This window comes from Oncorhynchus mykiss, chromosome 7 (genome assembly GCF_013265735.2).
Source record: "Oncorhynchus mykiss isolate Arlee chromosome 7, USDA_OmykA_1.1, whole genome shotgun sequence".
Taxonomy (NCBI): Eukaryota; Metazoa; Chordata; class Actinopteri; order Salmoniformes; family Salmonidae; genus Oncorhynchus; species Oncorhynchus mykiss.
This window is the reverse complement of record NC_048571.1, coordinates 7,820,539-7,834,891: the sequence shown is the minus strand read 5'-3', so window position 1 is coordinate 7,834,891 and position 14,353 is coordinate 7,820,539. Positions and strand designations below refer to the sequence as shown.

At 40.4% G+C, this 14,353-nt stretch overlaps 1 protein-coding gene across 1 annotated transcript; it reads right to left on the bottom strand.

Moving 5' to 3' along the window:
• Positions 1 to 7,794: 7,794 nt before the first annotated feature.
• Positions 7,795 to 12,189, bottom strand: LOC118965232. The gene is made up of 4 exons (XM_036982349.1): positions 12,015 to 12,189; positions 11,500 to 11,628; positions 10,598 to 10,647; positions 7,795 to 8,855 (listed from the first exon to the last, which is right to left on the bottom strand). Exons 1-4 carry the CDS (start codon positions 12,172 to 12,174, stop codon positions 8,493 to 8,495), a joined length of 702 nt encoding a protein of 233 aa, XP_036838244.1. The 5' UTR covers positions 12,175 to 12,189; the 3' UTR covers positions 7,795 to 8,492.
• Positions 12,190 to 14,353: the final 2,164 nt, after the last annotated feature.

The following is a 14,353-nucleotide window of genomic DNA, read 5'->3' as shown; positions in this document are numbered from 1 at the left end:
ATTATGTCCAACTCTGTCAGACCAAAGACATTTATCGTTATATTGAATGTGTTTTTTCTTCATTTGAGTTGACGTAACATGACATAAATTCGTAAAGTCTTCATAAGCACTACAAAGGGTCATGTGACAGGTCTGACCGTACGTCTGGTTCTTTACCAAATGTGGCATAACCTTTTTTCTACCCGTTTATATAGCATCACATTGACTTATGGATGACTTATGAAGCATCTATAGGGCTTCATTATGCCTTAAAGGTTATGCCTGGTTTTATGTGGGACCTACATATTTTAGTGGTCATACCCTGCCTCTTAACCTGAGACCGAGCAGCAGGTCATGGTCTCATGTTGAAACTAGATGATTACATTTGGATTGAACCCGTTCATAACAATATTATCAGTCCGAAACAAGATAACAGCTCAGTGGGAGGTTTAGCTAATTGTGTGCTATATACTATATATCCACTAGAGGGCACTCTAGATCATCTTCTGGTAATTAACCCTTTAAGTACTCCCTACAGCGGTTAACTCTGTAGTGGTGGTTCTAATATAAGCAACTTTAAGGTGGTCCACCTGTATTTATATAGTTTTCAGATCTCTAATCTTGGTCCTCTGATGTCAGTTAAGCACATTCTTCAGACACATACTCGTTTACCTGTAGAAGTATGTGAAATATCCAACTTCCTCCTGAGAGCAGAACAGGGAATTGAGACATGAGAATAACAGTAGGAAGTTGTCCCCCCTGACACCACTACCCCTGTCATGGTGCTTGTATAGTACGAACACACACACACAAACACGCACACACACCCCAGCTAGACTTTATTGATTGCCTTATGATGAGGGGGATTAAAAATACATTTTAATGGCAAGTTTTCTGCTCAAAATCTTTTCAGGTATTGTTTTTCTCACTTCTACACATCCTCCTCAGTGTCAGAGGTCAGGGGTCAGACACACAGTCTACTGTCGGTGTAAGTCGACACATCCTCCTCAGTGTCAGGGGTCAGCCACACACTCTGCTGTAGGTGTAGCTCTACACATCCTCCTCTCCGCAGTGTCAGGGGTCAGGGGTCAGCCACACAGTCTGCTGTAGGTGTAGCACTTGGTGGATGCACATATCAATCACATGTATTTATAAAGCCCTTTTTACATCAGCAGATGTCACAAAGTGCTTCTACAGAAACCAACCTAAAACCCCATCCACGTGTCTGTCTGTGTGTGTGGGGGGGGAGCGTGCTATCACAGAGTCAGGCTTCAACAGTTAGTTCCACTCACAGACCACAGAGAGGTGGCGGGAACAACCTACGTCCACCTCTCACCACGGGACTGAAGTGGTTGAGACCAGAGAAGCACCACGTGGTCTAAGTTTTGGATCACTGTTTTGAACTGAAATGGCTCATTTCCTGGATTCAGTGGGACGTTGAGCATGGGGGAGCATGGTCTTGTAGGGGAACAGGTGCTTCCCTCTCTGAGTGTCTTAAATGTCACTGATGTTTTGGTTGGGAAAAAACATATAGGCTTAATAATCAGGTTAACTGTATATGCAGTTCAGACACAGTTAAACCAAACATAATACATAGCTTCATCCTAATTCATATATAGGCTTAATAATCAGGTTAACTGTATATGCAGTTCAGACACAGTTAAACCAAACATAATACATAGCTTCATCCTAATTCATGTACAGTTCATCATTCGCCGTTCAGAAAATAGACATTTATTGAATAATACATGTAAAGCAACAACACATATTTTATTTAAAAAAAGCCTCATTTTAAATAGCCAGTCAATGGCAATCATCATTGCTGTTCTGTTCCAGTACATTGAGTGAGAGAACAGTGTCTTATAGAAGCAGCACCCTGGAAGGATTAGCACTTATTTCCCCTTTATTTAACCAGGTTACTCTCGTTGATATAAAACATGTCTATTTTTTCAAGAGAGACCTGGAGACAATGCAGATTGTCAGGTTGATATAAGAGAAAAAAAGAACAGAAATTAAACAAGTCTTGTCAGAGTAGGATGTCTTGTGGGGTTAACTGTGTTCACAATACAGCCTTTATGGTGTAAGTGACCTCACACAACAGTATCATGTATGTGATCCGTGCAGCTCAGTTGGTAGAGCGTGGCACAACAAAAAGTTTTTAAAATGTTTGCACTCACAACTGTAAGTCGTTCTGGACAAGAGTGTCTACGTAAATGTGCATGTTGGTATTGAGAGATAAAGTCCCATTACTGGCCTAAACATGCCAGTCAGCTAAGCGGTTCCTGTTTTTTTAAATCGTGGTGTCAGATGACCAGTGCACCTATGGTTCACCTCATCTACAATACTGTGCTGCAGGAGTGTCAAACTCATGTCTGCAGGTCTTTGGTTTTTCCTTTCAATTAAGCCATAGACAAGCAGGTGAGGGGAGTTCCTTACTGATTAGTGACCTTAATTTATCAATCAACACTGTTAAAATGAAGTACGTTGTAATGCCAAAACTTGTGGTAACTGAGCTGCCACCAAATTGAAGGAGACGAAACCTTAACTTTGCTGGAGTGTTGAAACACATCATCCTGAGATATTTTGAAACATGACACGGTGTGTTGTATCACCACTTAATCAAGTGCTGTGCAACACCTTGCCAGAGACTGGGAGCCCTCAGAAAAGGTTGAAAACACTAGGTTGGTGTTTCGAGTCCTGTTTAGTACAGAATTAGATCCCTTCTCTTTTGGTGCCGTTTCCTCTATTTAAAGCTTCTAAACGCCATTCTGATGTTTTGAATCCTGTCTAGTACAGAATTAGATCCCTTCTCTTTTGGTGCCGTTTCCTCTATTTAAAGCTTCTAAACTCCATTCTGATGTTTTGAATCCTGTCTAGTACAGAATTAGATCCCTTCTCTTTTGGTGCCGTTTCCTCTATTTAAAGCTTCTAAACTCCATTCTGATGTTTTGAATCCTGTCTAGTACAGAATTAGATCCCTTCTCTTTTGGTGCCGTTTCCTCTATTTAAAGCTTCTAAACTCCATTCTGATGTTTTGAATCCTGTCTAGTACAGAATTAGATCCCTTCTCTTTTGGTGCCGTTTCCTCTATTTAAAGCTTCTAAACTCCATTCTGATGTTTTGAATCCTGTCTAGTACAGAATTAGATCCCTTCTCTTTTGGTGCCGTTTCCTCTATTTAAAGCTTCTAAACGCCATTCTGATGTTTTGAATCCTGTCTAGTACAGAATTAGATCCCTTCTCTTTTGGTGCCGTTTCCTCTATTTAAAGCTTCTAAACTCCATTCTGATGTTTTGAATCCTGTCTAGTACAGAATTAGATCCCTTTGTCTGAAGTGCCTTAATGTTTAACATTGTTATGTATTTGATCATTTGACATTATTTACCGTTTTGGGCAGGCATTGTCAAGCACAGTGTCCAAATCACCAGCAGTAACTGGAGGGTGAACATTAATCATTTCCACCATTAATAATCTCCACCATTAATCATCTCCACCATTAATCATCTCCACCATTAATCATCTCCACCATTAATCATCTCCACCATTAATCATCTCCACCATGAATCATCTCCACCATTAATAATCTCCACCATTAATCATCTCCACCATTAATCATCTCCACCATTAATCATCTCCACCATTAATCATCTCCACCATTAATCATCTCCACCATTAATCATCTCCACCATTAATAATCTCCACCATGAATCATCTCCACCATTAATAATCTCCACCATTAATAATCTCCACCATTAATCATCTCCACCATGAATCATCTCCACCATTAATAATCTCCACCATTAATAATCTCCACCATTAATAATTTCCAGCATTAATCATCTCCACCATTAATAATGTTGAATGTGGGAATGGGTGCTGTCCTCATTGAACGTCAGCCTGACGGTTCAGATATCATGATCCATTACACTTCATGGCACAAGCTCAATACTAAAACAGAAATATACTTGGATTTCATCAAACATGCATAAATCAGTGTGAAAAAATCATAAAGTCACAAAATATATATTACACACAATCCCCTAAAATCAGAGACAAGATAGAAAATACAACGTGATTAAAACCAGACTTCTAATGAGTTCAATCACTAATTTTCTCTCTCTTTGGTTGTAGTCATAAAATACACTTTTTGAGCAACATGTTAGCTTGGATTTATTCTTACATTGATATGATTGCATACATTTATGATTGCATACATTTTGACAGAGAGGATACAGATAGGTGGGAGAAACAGATTGAAGGGTTGGAGTGGGGATTTGAACCCCGTTCTTCGGGCTCTGCACAATTTGCATTCATTTTTATTAAGCATATGTTTGGTTTTTTTGGGGGGGGGGGGGGGGGGGCACACACTCTTGCAATCATATAAACCCTCACATCTACTAAATGTGGTTACTTGGAAGTCGGGGGAACGTACGTTTTTGGTTTCCCCATTTCTTCTGCGAAGGAAGCCATACATTTCCTGACCAGTAAAACACTTTCTGGGAATGTCCATTTTTAGCTTGCGGGGAGGTTCTGAGAACGTTTACTATGGTTCCCTGAATGTTTTGGAATTAATCCACTGCGCCACCAAGATGGAGCTAGCGTTCACAAAACCGTCCATTTTGGTCTATTCAAACAGACCCCATTTTAAAGGAAACAAGCACCCATTGCGGTCAACACACCTGAACACACTTAACAAGATAGAGTACAGAGAGAGTTCTGTTGATGTTGAGAATGGAATGTACATGTTTTTAAATAACATTCTTAGAATGTAACTAATGTTTGCTTGTGCTTTTTATGGAAAGTTTTCTTCGTGTTCTGAGAACATGACTTTAAAGTAAAAGATTCACCCATTTTGAATGTTCTATTGTTTTTGTGTATCTCTGAGTGATGCTCTATCGATTCCCTGGGTCATTTCATGTGTATCTGAGTTATTGCCGTTCAAGCATTGTGTTAAAGGGTCTCTGGAAGTAAATAGGAATATGACTTTTAGATCGTTAAAATGTCTGTCATACATGTCAGATTCTAATACTGGCCGATGTCATAACACGGAAGGTAGTCTTCTCTCAAATGAGCCATTCATCATATTTTCGCGATATTCCTACCTCGAGAAATGTGTAATTGAACAGAGGGCCTAACACATTTCTCCTATTTGTCTGCCTCTTCAGTCCAGGGTGCATTGCATGGTGTCGTTGTGAATGTCAGACTCCACTCTGTGAGGCACATCAATCTGCAGGTTAAACATGGTGAGATTGTAGACTCCTAAATTGATATTGCATTTTGTTTAGGCAATTATAAAGCTAACTACCTTCTTCACATGCTGATATTGACTTTGGTAGTATTGTGTGTAGCTACGTTTGCTAGCTAGCTACTGGCCAGTAAGCCCATAGAGAGAGCATTGCATTGTGGGTTTTTTAGTCGTCTTGAGCTGCAACAGATTTTCACAATGATTTTCACGTTGCTACCAACCTTATTACAAGGACAAAATAAAATAAAATTCACAATATTGTTCTCACATATTAGTGTTATGCAACACTGTAAATTATAGGAATGAGTGGTTTTGGGGGGATTTTTCCCTTAAATATAAACATGAGGAAACCTGCAGAAAACATTATGCTGAAGTATGGTTCTTAGAACATTATGTGCTAGCTGGGTATCCTGCACCATTCCCAGAACATTGTGGGAAGGTCGTGTGCAAAATAACCATAGCAGAACCACGCTCTCACCAAGGTCTAAGAAATATATGGTTCTCAGAACATTATGTGCTAGCTGGGATAACACATGCACACACACATACAGGAACAGTAGATCAGGCATGAACACACACACACACACACACACACACAGAAAGCTTCTCACATATCATCACAGGATATGTAACCGTGTGCTGCAGCATGTGGGGGTTTTGGTTTGTGTAGCACAGGAAACCTCCTAATCACATCCCAGCACAAGAGGTAAACTGCAAAACACCCTGCACAACGACAGTAACACCTCAACTAAACCCAAGGCCAGGGGACTGTCATCACTCACAGTGATTTCACTGAAACTGGTTGATTACAGTAAGGAATGGAGAAGAGTAATATTGCAGTGAAAATTATACTATAGTAAATCAAATCTGATTATTTGTTTAAATAGGAAACACGCAATCACAGAAAAATGCATTAAACAAAACAATCAATCACAGTTACATTCACAGTCAACTGATTTCCACCTAATTACAGTGCAGTGAAATATTTCATGTAGGCCTCAAGAATCAACCTCTGTAAGAAAGTTGTACCCAAAAGGCCATAGTTAAAACTGACATTATCATTGGTGGAAGTTCAAAGTTCGATGCAACCCAGCTGATCGATTTCTGTAATACCAAGAATGGGTATCTGCAGCCCAATATGGCGACCGAAGTATGAGAGAGTGGGTGTATGGATTATTAGCTAATTGGGCAGATTTGTTTCTACTGAATACCGTTTTACGTGGCTGATTGGGCTACAAGAAGAGCCGATAAGCCGGACCAGTGCACCGGGGTTGTATCGACATGCCTGCCGAAGTCCTTCCTACTGGGTATCATGCAGTGGAGGCTCCTCAGAGGAGGAAGGGGAGGAGCATCTTCCTCAGTGAATTTCATAAAAATGTCAATAGCAAAATATTTTTAAGAAGTTAGCTTTTTTAGATAAAACTATACTAAATGTATTCAAGTCACCAAATAATTGATTAAAACACACTGTTTTGCAGTGTTGGTCTACAGTAGCCTCAACAACACTCTGTTTTGCAGTGTTGGTCTACAGTAGCCTCAACAACACTCTGTTTTGCAGTGTTGGTCTACAGTAGCCTAAACAGCACCATGGTGTAGCTTTCATTCATAGTCTAGGTTGAGGAAACCTCATGAGTATAGGGAACATTTGACTATCATGTAGTAGCCTAAACCTATCGATGTTACATTGAACTGGGTGAATGGAATATGAACGACAGTCATCCAATAAGCTGTAATAGAAATAAGGCCATGCTCATCCCTTATCGGGGCTCCCGGGTGGCACAGCGTCACCACAGACACCCTGGTTCAATTCCAGGCTGTATCACAACTGGAGGTGATTGGGAGTCCCATAGGGCGGTGCACAACAGGCCCAGCGTCATCCGGAGCAGGCCATCATTGTAAATAAGAATTTGTTCTTAACTCACTTGCCAGGTTAAATAAAGGTTTAAATAATAAGAATCTTAAATGGCACCGATTGCCACTGGTATCGTGGTCATGTTGCAGGCGGTAGCTAAGGTGGCAATGTTTTCTCTGAAATTATTTTATATAAAAGAGGGCAGCAACCTACACAAGAAGTAACTAATATTGATAACCATCTAGATGTCATCTTGATACATACAGTACATACAGTCTACTACTCAATGGGGAGGACACGCATGAAAAACAAGAACACCGGGACCCAGTACCGTTCGCTCTCGTATGACAGGCACTACTGTCCGGCAACGGTGTGGGAAGTAGCTACCTAGTAGCCAATATCAGAGTGACAGTCACAGTAATATATCAGGGTGACAGTCACAGTAATATATCAGAGTGACTATCACAGTAATATATCAGGGTGACAGTCACAGTAATATATCAGAGTGACAGTCACAGTAATATATCAGGGTGACAGTCACAGTAATATATCAGGGTGACAGTCACAGTAGGAACATGCGTACAACCCATAAAGCAACAGTACACCCATCATCAATACTTTAAAAAATTTATTTAACTAGGCAAGTCAGTTAAGAACGCATTCTTATTTACAATGACGGCCTAGGAACAATGGGTTAACTGCCTTGTTCAGGGGCAGAACAACCGATTTTGACCTTGTCAGCTCTGGGATTTGATCTAGCAACCTTTCGGTTACTGACCCAATGCAAGGCTAGCTGCCGCCCCAATGAACAATCTTCAGTTTTAAACCGGAAAATGTACAATTATTCATGTACTTCTAACACTCAGACTCATCCTCTGGCTTAAAAACAGATGTCCCAACTCTCGCAGTATGGTAGCTCAATGTGAGGTACACAAAAAGGGTTCCAAAAGGGTTTTACGGCTGTCCCCATAGGAGTACCCTTTTTGGTTCTAGGTAGAACTCTTTTGGATTCCATGCAGACCCCTCTGTGGAAAGGGTTCTTCATGGAACCCAGAAGGGTTCTACCTGGAAACAAAGGGGGTTCTTCAAAGGGTTCTCTTATGAGGACAGCCAAATAACCCTTTTTGGTTGATGATAGCACCTAGTTGTGTGTCACAGTCTGGTTGAGTGGCAAGAAACGGAAGAGAAAAAAACACAGCTCAATCAAAACCGTCTAACCTATAGCAGACGATTTGACACACCCATTCCTTTCCACACACCCACTACTTCCCTTTTGACACACCCACTCGCCCATACTCCGGTCGCCATTTTGGGACGCAGCGACCCCCTTCTCATAATCAGGGAGAAACAAAGACCAGTCGGACTGTGGCCCTCTGGGAAGAGGAGTTTTACTTCCTGGTTCCAGGGCTCAGGACACTCATATGGCTGCGTACTCTGAGCCCTCTATCCGAGGCTGTGCAGGGCGCGCAGCGGCCCGAGGCTTTACCTGATGGTTTAGCGCTGCGTACATGATATCACTCTCTTCCTCTTTCTCCTTCCCGTTGCTATAGGTATTGTCCGTGTCCACCGGGACAGCTACCTGATTGGCTGCAGCTTGGCCGGGTGCCGGATGAGTGCGACGTGGGCCCCTGGCAGGTGCGTTGTCATAGATACAGTCCGGCGGTGGGGTGGGCTGGGCTTGGAGCCGGTCCTGGGATTGGTGGGATCGGATGCTTCCTCTGTGGTGGGATTGTGGGTTGGGTCGTGGGAATGCTTGCTGGGTCATTGGTATAGCCATATACTGTAACAACAAGTAAGCTACTTTAATACTCTGTGTATTTGCAACCCCCACCCTTGATTATAGAGGGCCACATCTGTGTCATGACGTTGCCCTGTTGGGTGAGGTTTATGACCCCCCCATAAATACCTTTCCCCCTTTTCTCTCCCCTCTACAGAATGGACTCTTGGAAAGCCCTTTGTTAACGTAGAGAGAGTATGGTAACATCAAAAGGTTGGGGATTTTAACAATATTTCTGTAATCCAACCAGTTGAAAGTACTTAAAGAACATGATGTCAGATCAGTTGTTGTCTGGGACATTATTACTGATGACAGGACAACATAAATTGTATCTTGAAAGTCTACACATTCTCGTCTAGACATCAGATTCACATGGAATTGTTGTGCAATTTAAATGTTTAAATATGAAACTGTGTGTGAGAATATTAAATGTAATTTTAGCCTTCTAAATGAGAGAATTGTTTTCAAGTAATTTTATTCTCACTCAGTCAGTGGCCACGCCCAAGTGAACAGACATTGGTTGGAGAGGGATGAAACACGCCCTTCTCTTCCCCAGTATAAAGCCCCCGTGACCTAATTCATGTCAGACTAAGCAAACCCCAGTGTGAGCTGTGGTTGCGAATGGCTGAATATTCCCTCTACATAACGAAATTTACATGACAAGATCATGTGGAGGTGACGATCACCACGCTGGAAGGAGGAATTTCGACTAGACCAGCCAGAATACAGCACGAGCTGATTATGGCAACTTGGTATGAACTTTGAACTCCTATTCACTATAGAATAAGTGAGAAATTCTGTACGTCAACTTATCAGCTGCAGCTGTAAACGTACGTGGCCTAGGAAAGGACAGACGATCTCCTGAGAACGACAGGCTACTTCAACGTACCCGCTCTACAACACTACAACCAGAAATATTCTTCAAAGGACAATGGAGATCTCTGCTGGGCAAACCAGTCTTCCATCTTCAAACCATCTATCGAAGCGCAGCTCAGTGTAAATATATATCTTGCATTTTCAATTTCCGAATGGATGATTATTAGAATGCATAAGATTCTATATTTACGGTAGCATGGCTTCTCAAGGTCCGATAGAGACCCAATCCCCTTTGTCCCTCAGTTATCCCGCTCTTTCATTCAAACCCAACCCCCTTTCTTTGGGTAACCAGCCGTCATATCGGTTTCATCCGCTAGGGACTTTTGCTTTTATGACATGATTAGTAATCAATGTATGATCTATCCTGTGTGTATGTAATTCTGTGTGATTATTTAGGTATTTAGTAAATAAATAATTAAGCCAAATTTTGTATTGCTGATTCAACTTGTTAGCCAGGGTTCGTGCAGATAATCAAGAATTTTACGACGTTCAGATGAGACTAAATAAGGTGATGATTAATAATTGACTGCTATTGATTATAAAAGATCTTCAGATCTTTAAGAGTTTATTCGGAAAAGAGCAACTCTATAAACACTCTTCCGTGGTGCCCCAGGTTATTAACGAGTTAATTGTTGCATGGTTTAATTCAATCACGTAATCAAACGTTAGGTAATCGATTTGATAAAATAGCCTGTCATATAATTGAATCAGTCAGAGACACAACACCTGGGACTGACAGACAAGGAGTGCACCAAAAGACTCCACCATGTTACATACTGTAAACACATTAAAGACCATCCAGAATCTGTACTAATAGTACTAATACAGGACTAAATGAAAGTTAGATGTGTAGTGTATATCTGTTTGACCTGGTTCTCTGTTTGGTCCTCTTTCCTTGACTTCCTGGCCGGACAGGCACCTGCAATTTCAAGGGAATCATGAACAAAACATTGAAATGAAAAGTCATATCCCAGAAATAAATGTCTGTATTAATGTACTATGGTCCTCATTAGTCTGTATTAATGTACTATGGTCATCATTCGTCTGTATTAATGTACTATGGTCATTATTAGTCTGTGTTAATGTGCTATGGTCATCATTAGTCTGTATTAATCTACTATGGCCATCATTAGTCTGTGTTAATGTACTATGGTCATCATTAGTCTGTACTAATGTACAATGGTCATCATTAGTCTGTACTAATATGCTATGGTCATCATTAGTCTGTATTAATGTGCTATGGTCATCATTAGTCTGTATTAATGTGCTATGGTCATCATTAGTCTGTATTAATGTGCTATGGTCATCATTAGTCTGTATTAATGTGCTATGGTCATCATTAGTCTGTATTAATGTGCTATGGTCATCATTAGTCTGTATTAATGTGCTATGGTCATCATTAGTCTGTATTAATGTGCTATGGTTATCATTAGTCTGTATTAATGTGCTATGATCATCATTAGTCTGTATTAATGTGCTATGGTCATCATTAGTCTGTATTAATGTGCTATGATCATCATTAGTCTGTATTAATGTGCTATGGTTATCATTAGTCTGTATTAATGTGCTATGGTTATCATTAGTCTGTATTAATGTGCTATGATCATCAATAGTCTGTATTAATGTGCTATGATCATCATTAGTCTGTATTAATGTGCTATGGTCATCATTAGTCTGTATTAATGTGCTATGATCATCATTAGTCTGTATTAATGTGCTATGGTCATCATTAGTCTGTATTAATGTGCTATGGTAATTGTGAGCATCTTACTTTTACAACCACGCAATGAGAGCATGGATATGGTTATCACCACGATGACAAACACCACAATCCCAGCCGAGGAGTAAACATAAGGCCACACCCACTCCAGGAAGCTGTCACTCTGACTCGCTGTACTGTCTATAAGAGAAAGAGGCCTGATTTCCACTATGAACAGGGAGGAAATGTCCCCCCACCCCACATTTGGATTCATAAAAGCTATAGGCCAAAAAATATACAAATGCAGGAAATTAGTTAACAGCAAAATAATTCTGCCTAATTACACACATGCAGACACATGTTTTAAATCAAAATGCCGCTCCTGAATAGGAGGTTTGACTCAACATGGATACTAGGTTACTAGTTTTAACTGGCTGTTAGGGTGTTACTGGTTACCACAGTGTTTCATAGCTAGGTGTGACATAGCATTGTGTTGTGGTGTGCCTTGATGTACATTCATACTGCAGCACCTTTATGCCCTGTGTGCAATGCATGCTAAGCTATGAAGAGTCAAAATCTCCTCTTACTGGTTGTTTCATTCTTCTGATGCACATATGTGGTGTCCTCAACACTCTCTGAAATGTATACAAAGTGGGACCCGGTCAGGGAGGCTATTGCTAATGTAATATTGTTATTGTTTGACGTGTATTTCAAACTAAAGAAATTGCTTACCTGAGACAGTAACATTGATAGAATGACTCACAGAGGTTTCATTTAATGCACACCTGTACAGACCTACATCGTATATGGAAATGTTGGTGAAGACCAGAAATGAGATCCCTGTAGTGTTTTTCAAACTGGTCCACTGTGTTTGAATGAGAGTTGTTATGTTGACAGTATTGCAGTTGTTTGATTCATCAACCTTACACCATAGGGATGGTGGTGGTGGTGAGTTGGAACAGAAAGCAATAGAACAGTTAATCTTCAATTGTGTCCCAGGTGAAGCTCTCCATACTGTGTTCCGTGCCACTCTAATCTCTGGGAAACAATCAGAATCTTGACCTGCAAAGAATTCAAATAAAGTAAGTCACTGCCTGACCAATAGGTCCCCATAAGATCACCCATCACCTCTATATCAAGTCATTCACACACACACACACACACACACACACACACACACACACACACACACACACACACACACACACACACACAAAGATTGCAATAATGGTTACATGGATAGGCCTTAAACTTTCTTTAGCTGGATCCTAGGTGGTGGAAAAAAATATGTTTTACTAAGATGAGAGGTGATTAATGATTGCAGACAGGTGAAGGAGATTTTCCCCTTCATCAGAATTTCCCCTTGGTATCAGTGACAGTGACATGTTCATGACTAATAGAAGGGAGATACACACAGAGAGATAAAAAAAGACAAAACACATTTCACATCCTGAAGAGTTGGAACTCAATTAGCATAAAACAATGGGACTACAGCTTCTAGGGAACTGAGATTCAACCCCACCTGCACTTATTCAGTGCTGCATCCTGTCTCAGACTAAATAGGACCACCTCAGCATACCATGGGGGAACTTAAAGACTTTCAGACTTCATAATCGTCACTAAGGAACTGAGTATATCCAAAATGGTCTCAGTTTAACTCAGTATAACTGACCATCAATGACATTCTGAATGTCAATTAGTGGCATGGAGTGTCAGACTTCCCAGTATCAATGAGAGGACAGTAGAGGTGACAACACGATAGCATCATGTACAACTTTACTGTAGGCCTACCACACAATGGCACACAACTCGATTATACCTTCCAACCACACAGGAAAACCACAGTAGGGCTATAATAAAGATTCACTATGCAGAAATCGTTCCACTCTTTCCTGGTTGCTAAAATTCTAATAGTTTGTCTAATTTCAGTTTATGTGACAAAAAAAAGCAAGTTACAGTGTAGAGAATCATCGTACCATCTAAACCGCTATGAAATATATTTTACATAACCAAAAAGATTGTATTTTCAGCTGTTTGAAGCTGGTGTACAAAACCGAAAGTACAAGACTCAAAAAACTAAACTTAAAAATGGGGAGCATAGAAATACCGCACAGAGAACAAATCTATCGCTTATTAGACTTGCTTTCAATGAGAGTGACAGATCTATAACTCACATTTCTATGTGAATTTTGTTGGGTCGCCCAAAAAGTGACATATCACAGCTTTAAAAGAGACCACAGGTATGTTCGCACAGAGAGATCTGACAGATATAGTATGACTCATTGTGGTTAATAAAAAGCTACTGAGGAAAAATAGAGCCTGTATTTTCATAATTATCAAGTTATAATAAGTTAATATAACAGTGGAGAGCAGGTAGTCTATGTCTTGTTTTGCATGCTTTGTACAAAATAATAAAATGTAGTACTACAGGATATTTCTTAACGCAGCTCTTTATTAACTAGCTACAACTGTCATGTTCACGTATCGCCAACCAGGACCAACTGACCATCACCTAACCAACTACAGTGCCTTGCGAAAGTATTCGGCCCCCTTGAACTTTGCAACCTTTTGCCACATTTCAGGCTTCAAACATAAAGATATAAAACTGTATTTTTTTGTGAAGAATCAACAACAAGTGGGACACAATCATGAAGTGGAACGACATTTATTGGATATTTCAAACTTTTTTAACAAATCAAAAACTGAAAAATTGGGCGTGCAAAATTATTCAGCCCCCTTAAGTTAATACTTTGTAGCGCCACCTTTTGCTGCGATTACAGCTGTAAGTCGCTTGGGGTATGTCTCTATCAGTTTTGCACATCGAGAGACTGACATTTTTTCCCATTCCTCCTTGCAAAACAGCTCGAGCTCAGTGAGGTTGGATGGAGAGCATTTGTGAACAGCAGTTTTCAGTTCTTTCCACAGA

Excerpts from the sequence above, each read along its gene's own strand:
- LOC118965232 (XM_036982349.1), bottom strand. The coding sequence starts at position 12,174 with ATGTTACTGTCTCAGGTAAGCAATTTCTTTAGTTTGAAATACACGTCA. Across the intron at positions 10,648-11,499 it reads CTCATTGCGTGGTTGTAAAA|GTGCCTGTCCGGCCAGGAAG; the intron begins GTAAGATGCTCA and ends TTGAAATTGCAG. Across the intron at positions 8,856-10,597 it reads AGGACCAAACAGAGAACCAG|TATATGGCTATACCAATGAC; the intron begins GTCAAACAGATA and ends TTGTTGTTACAG.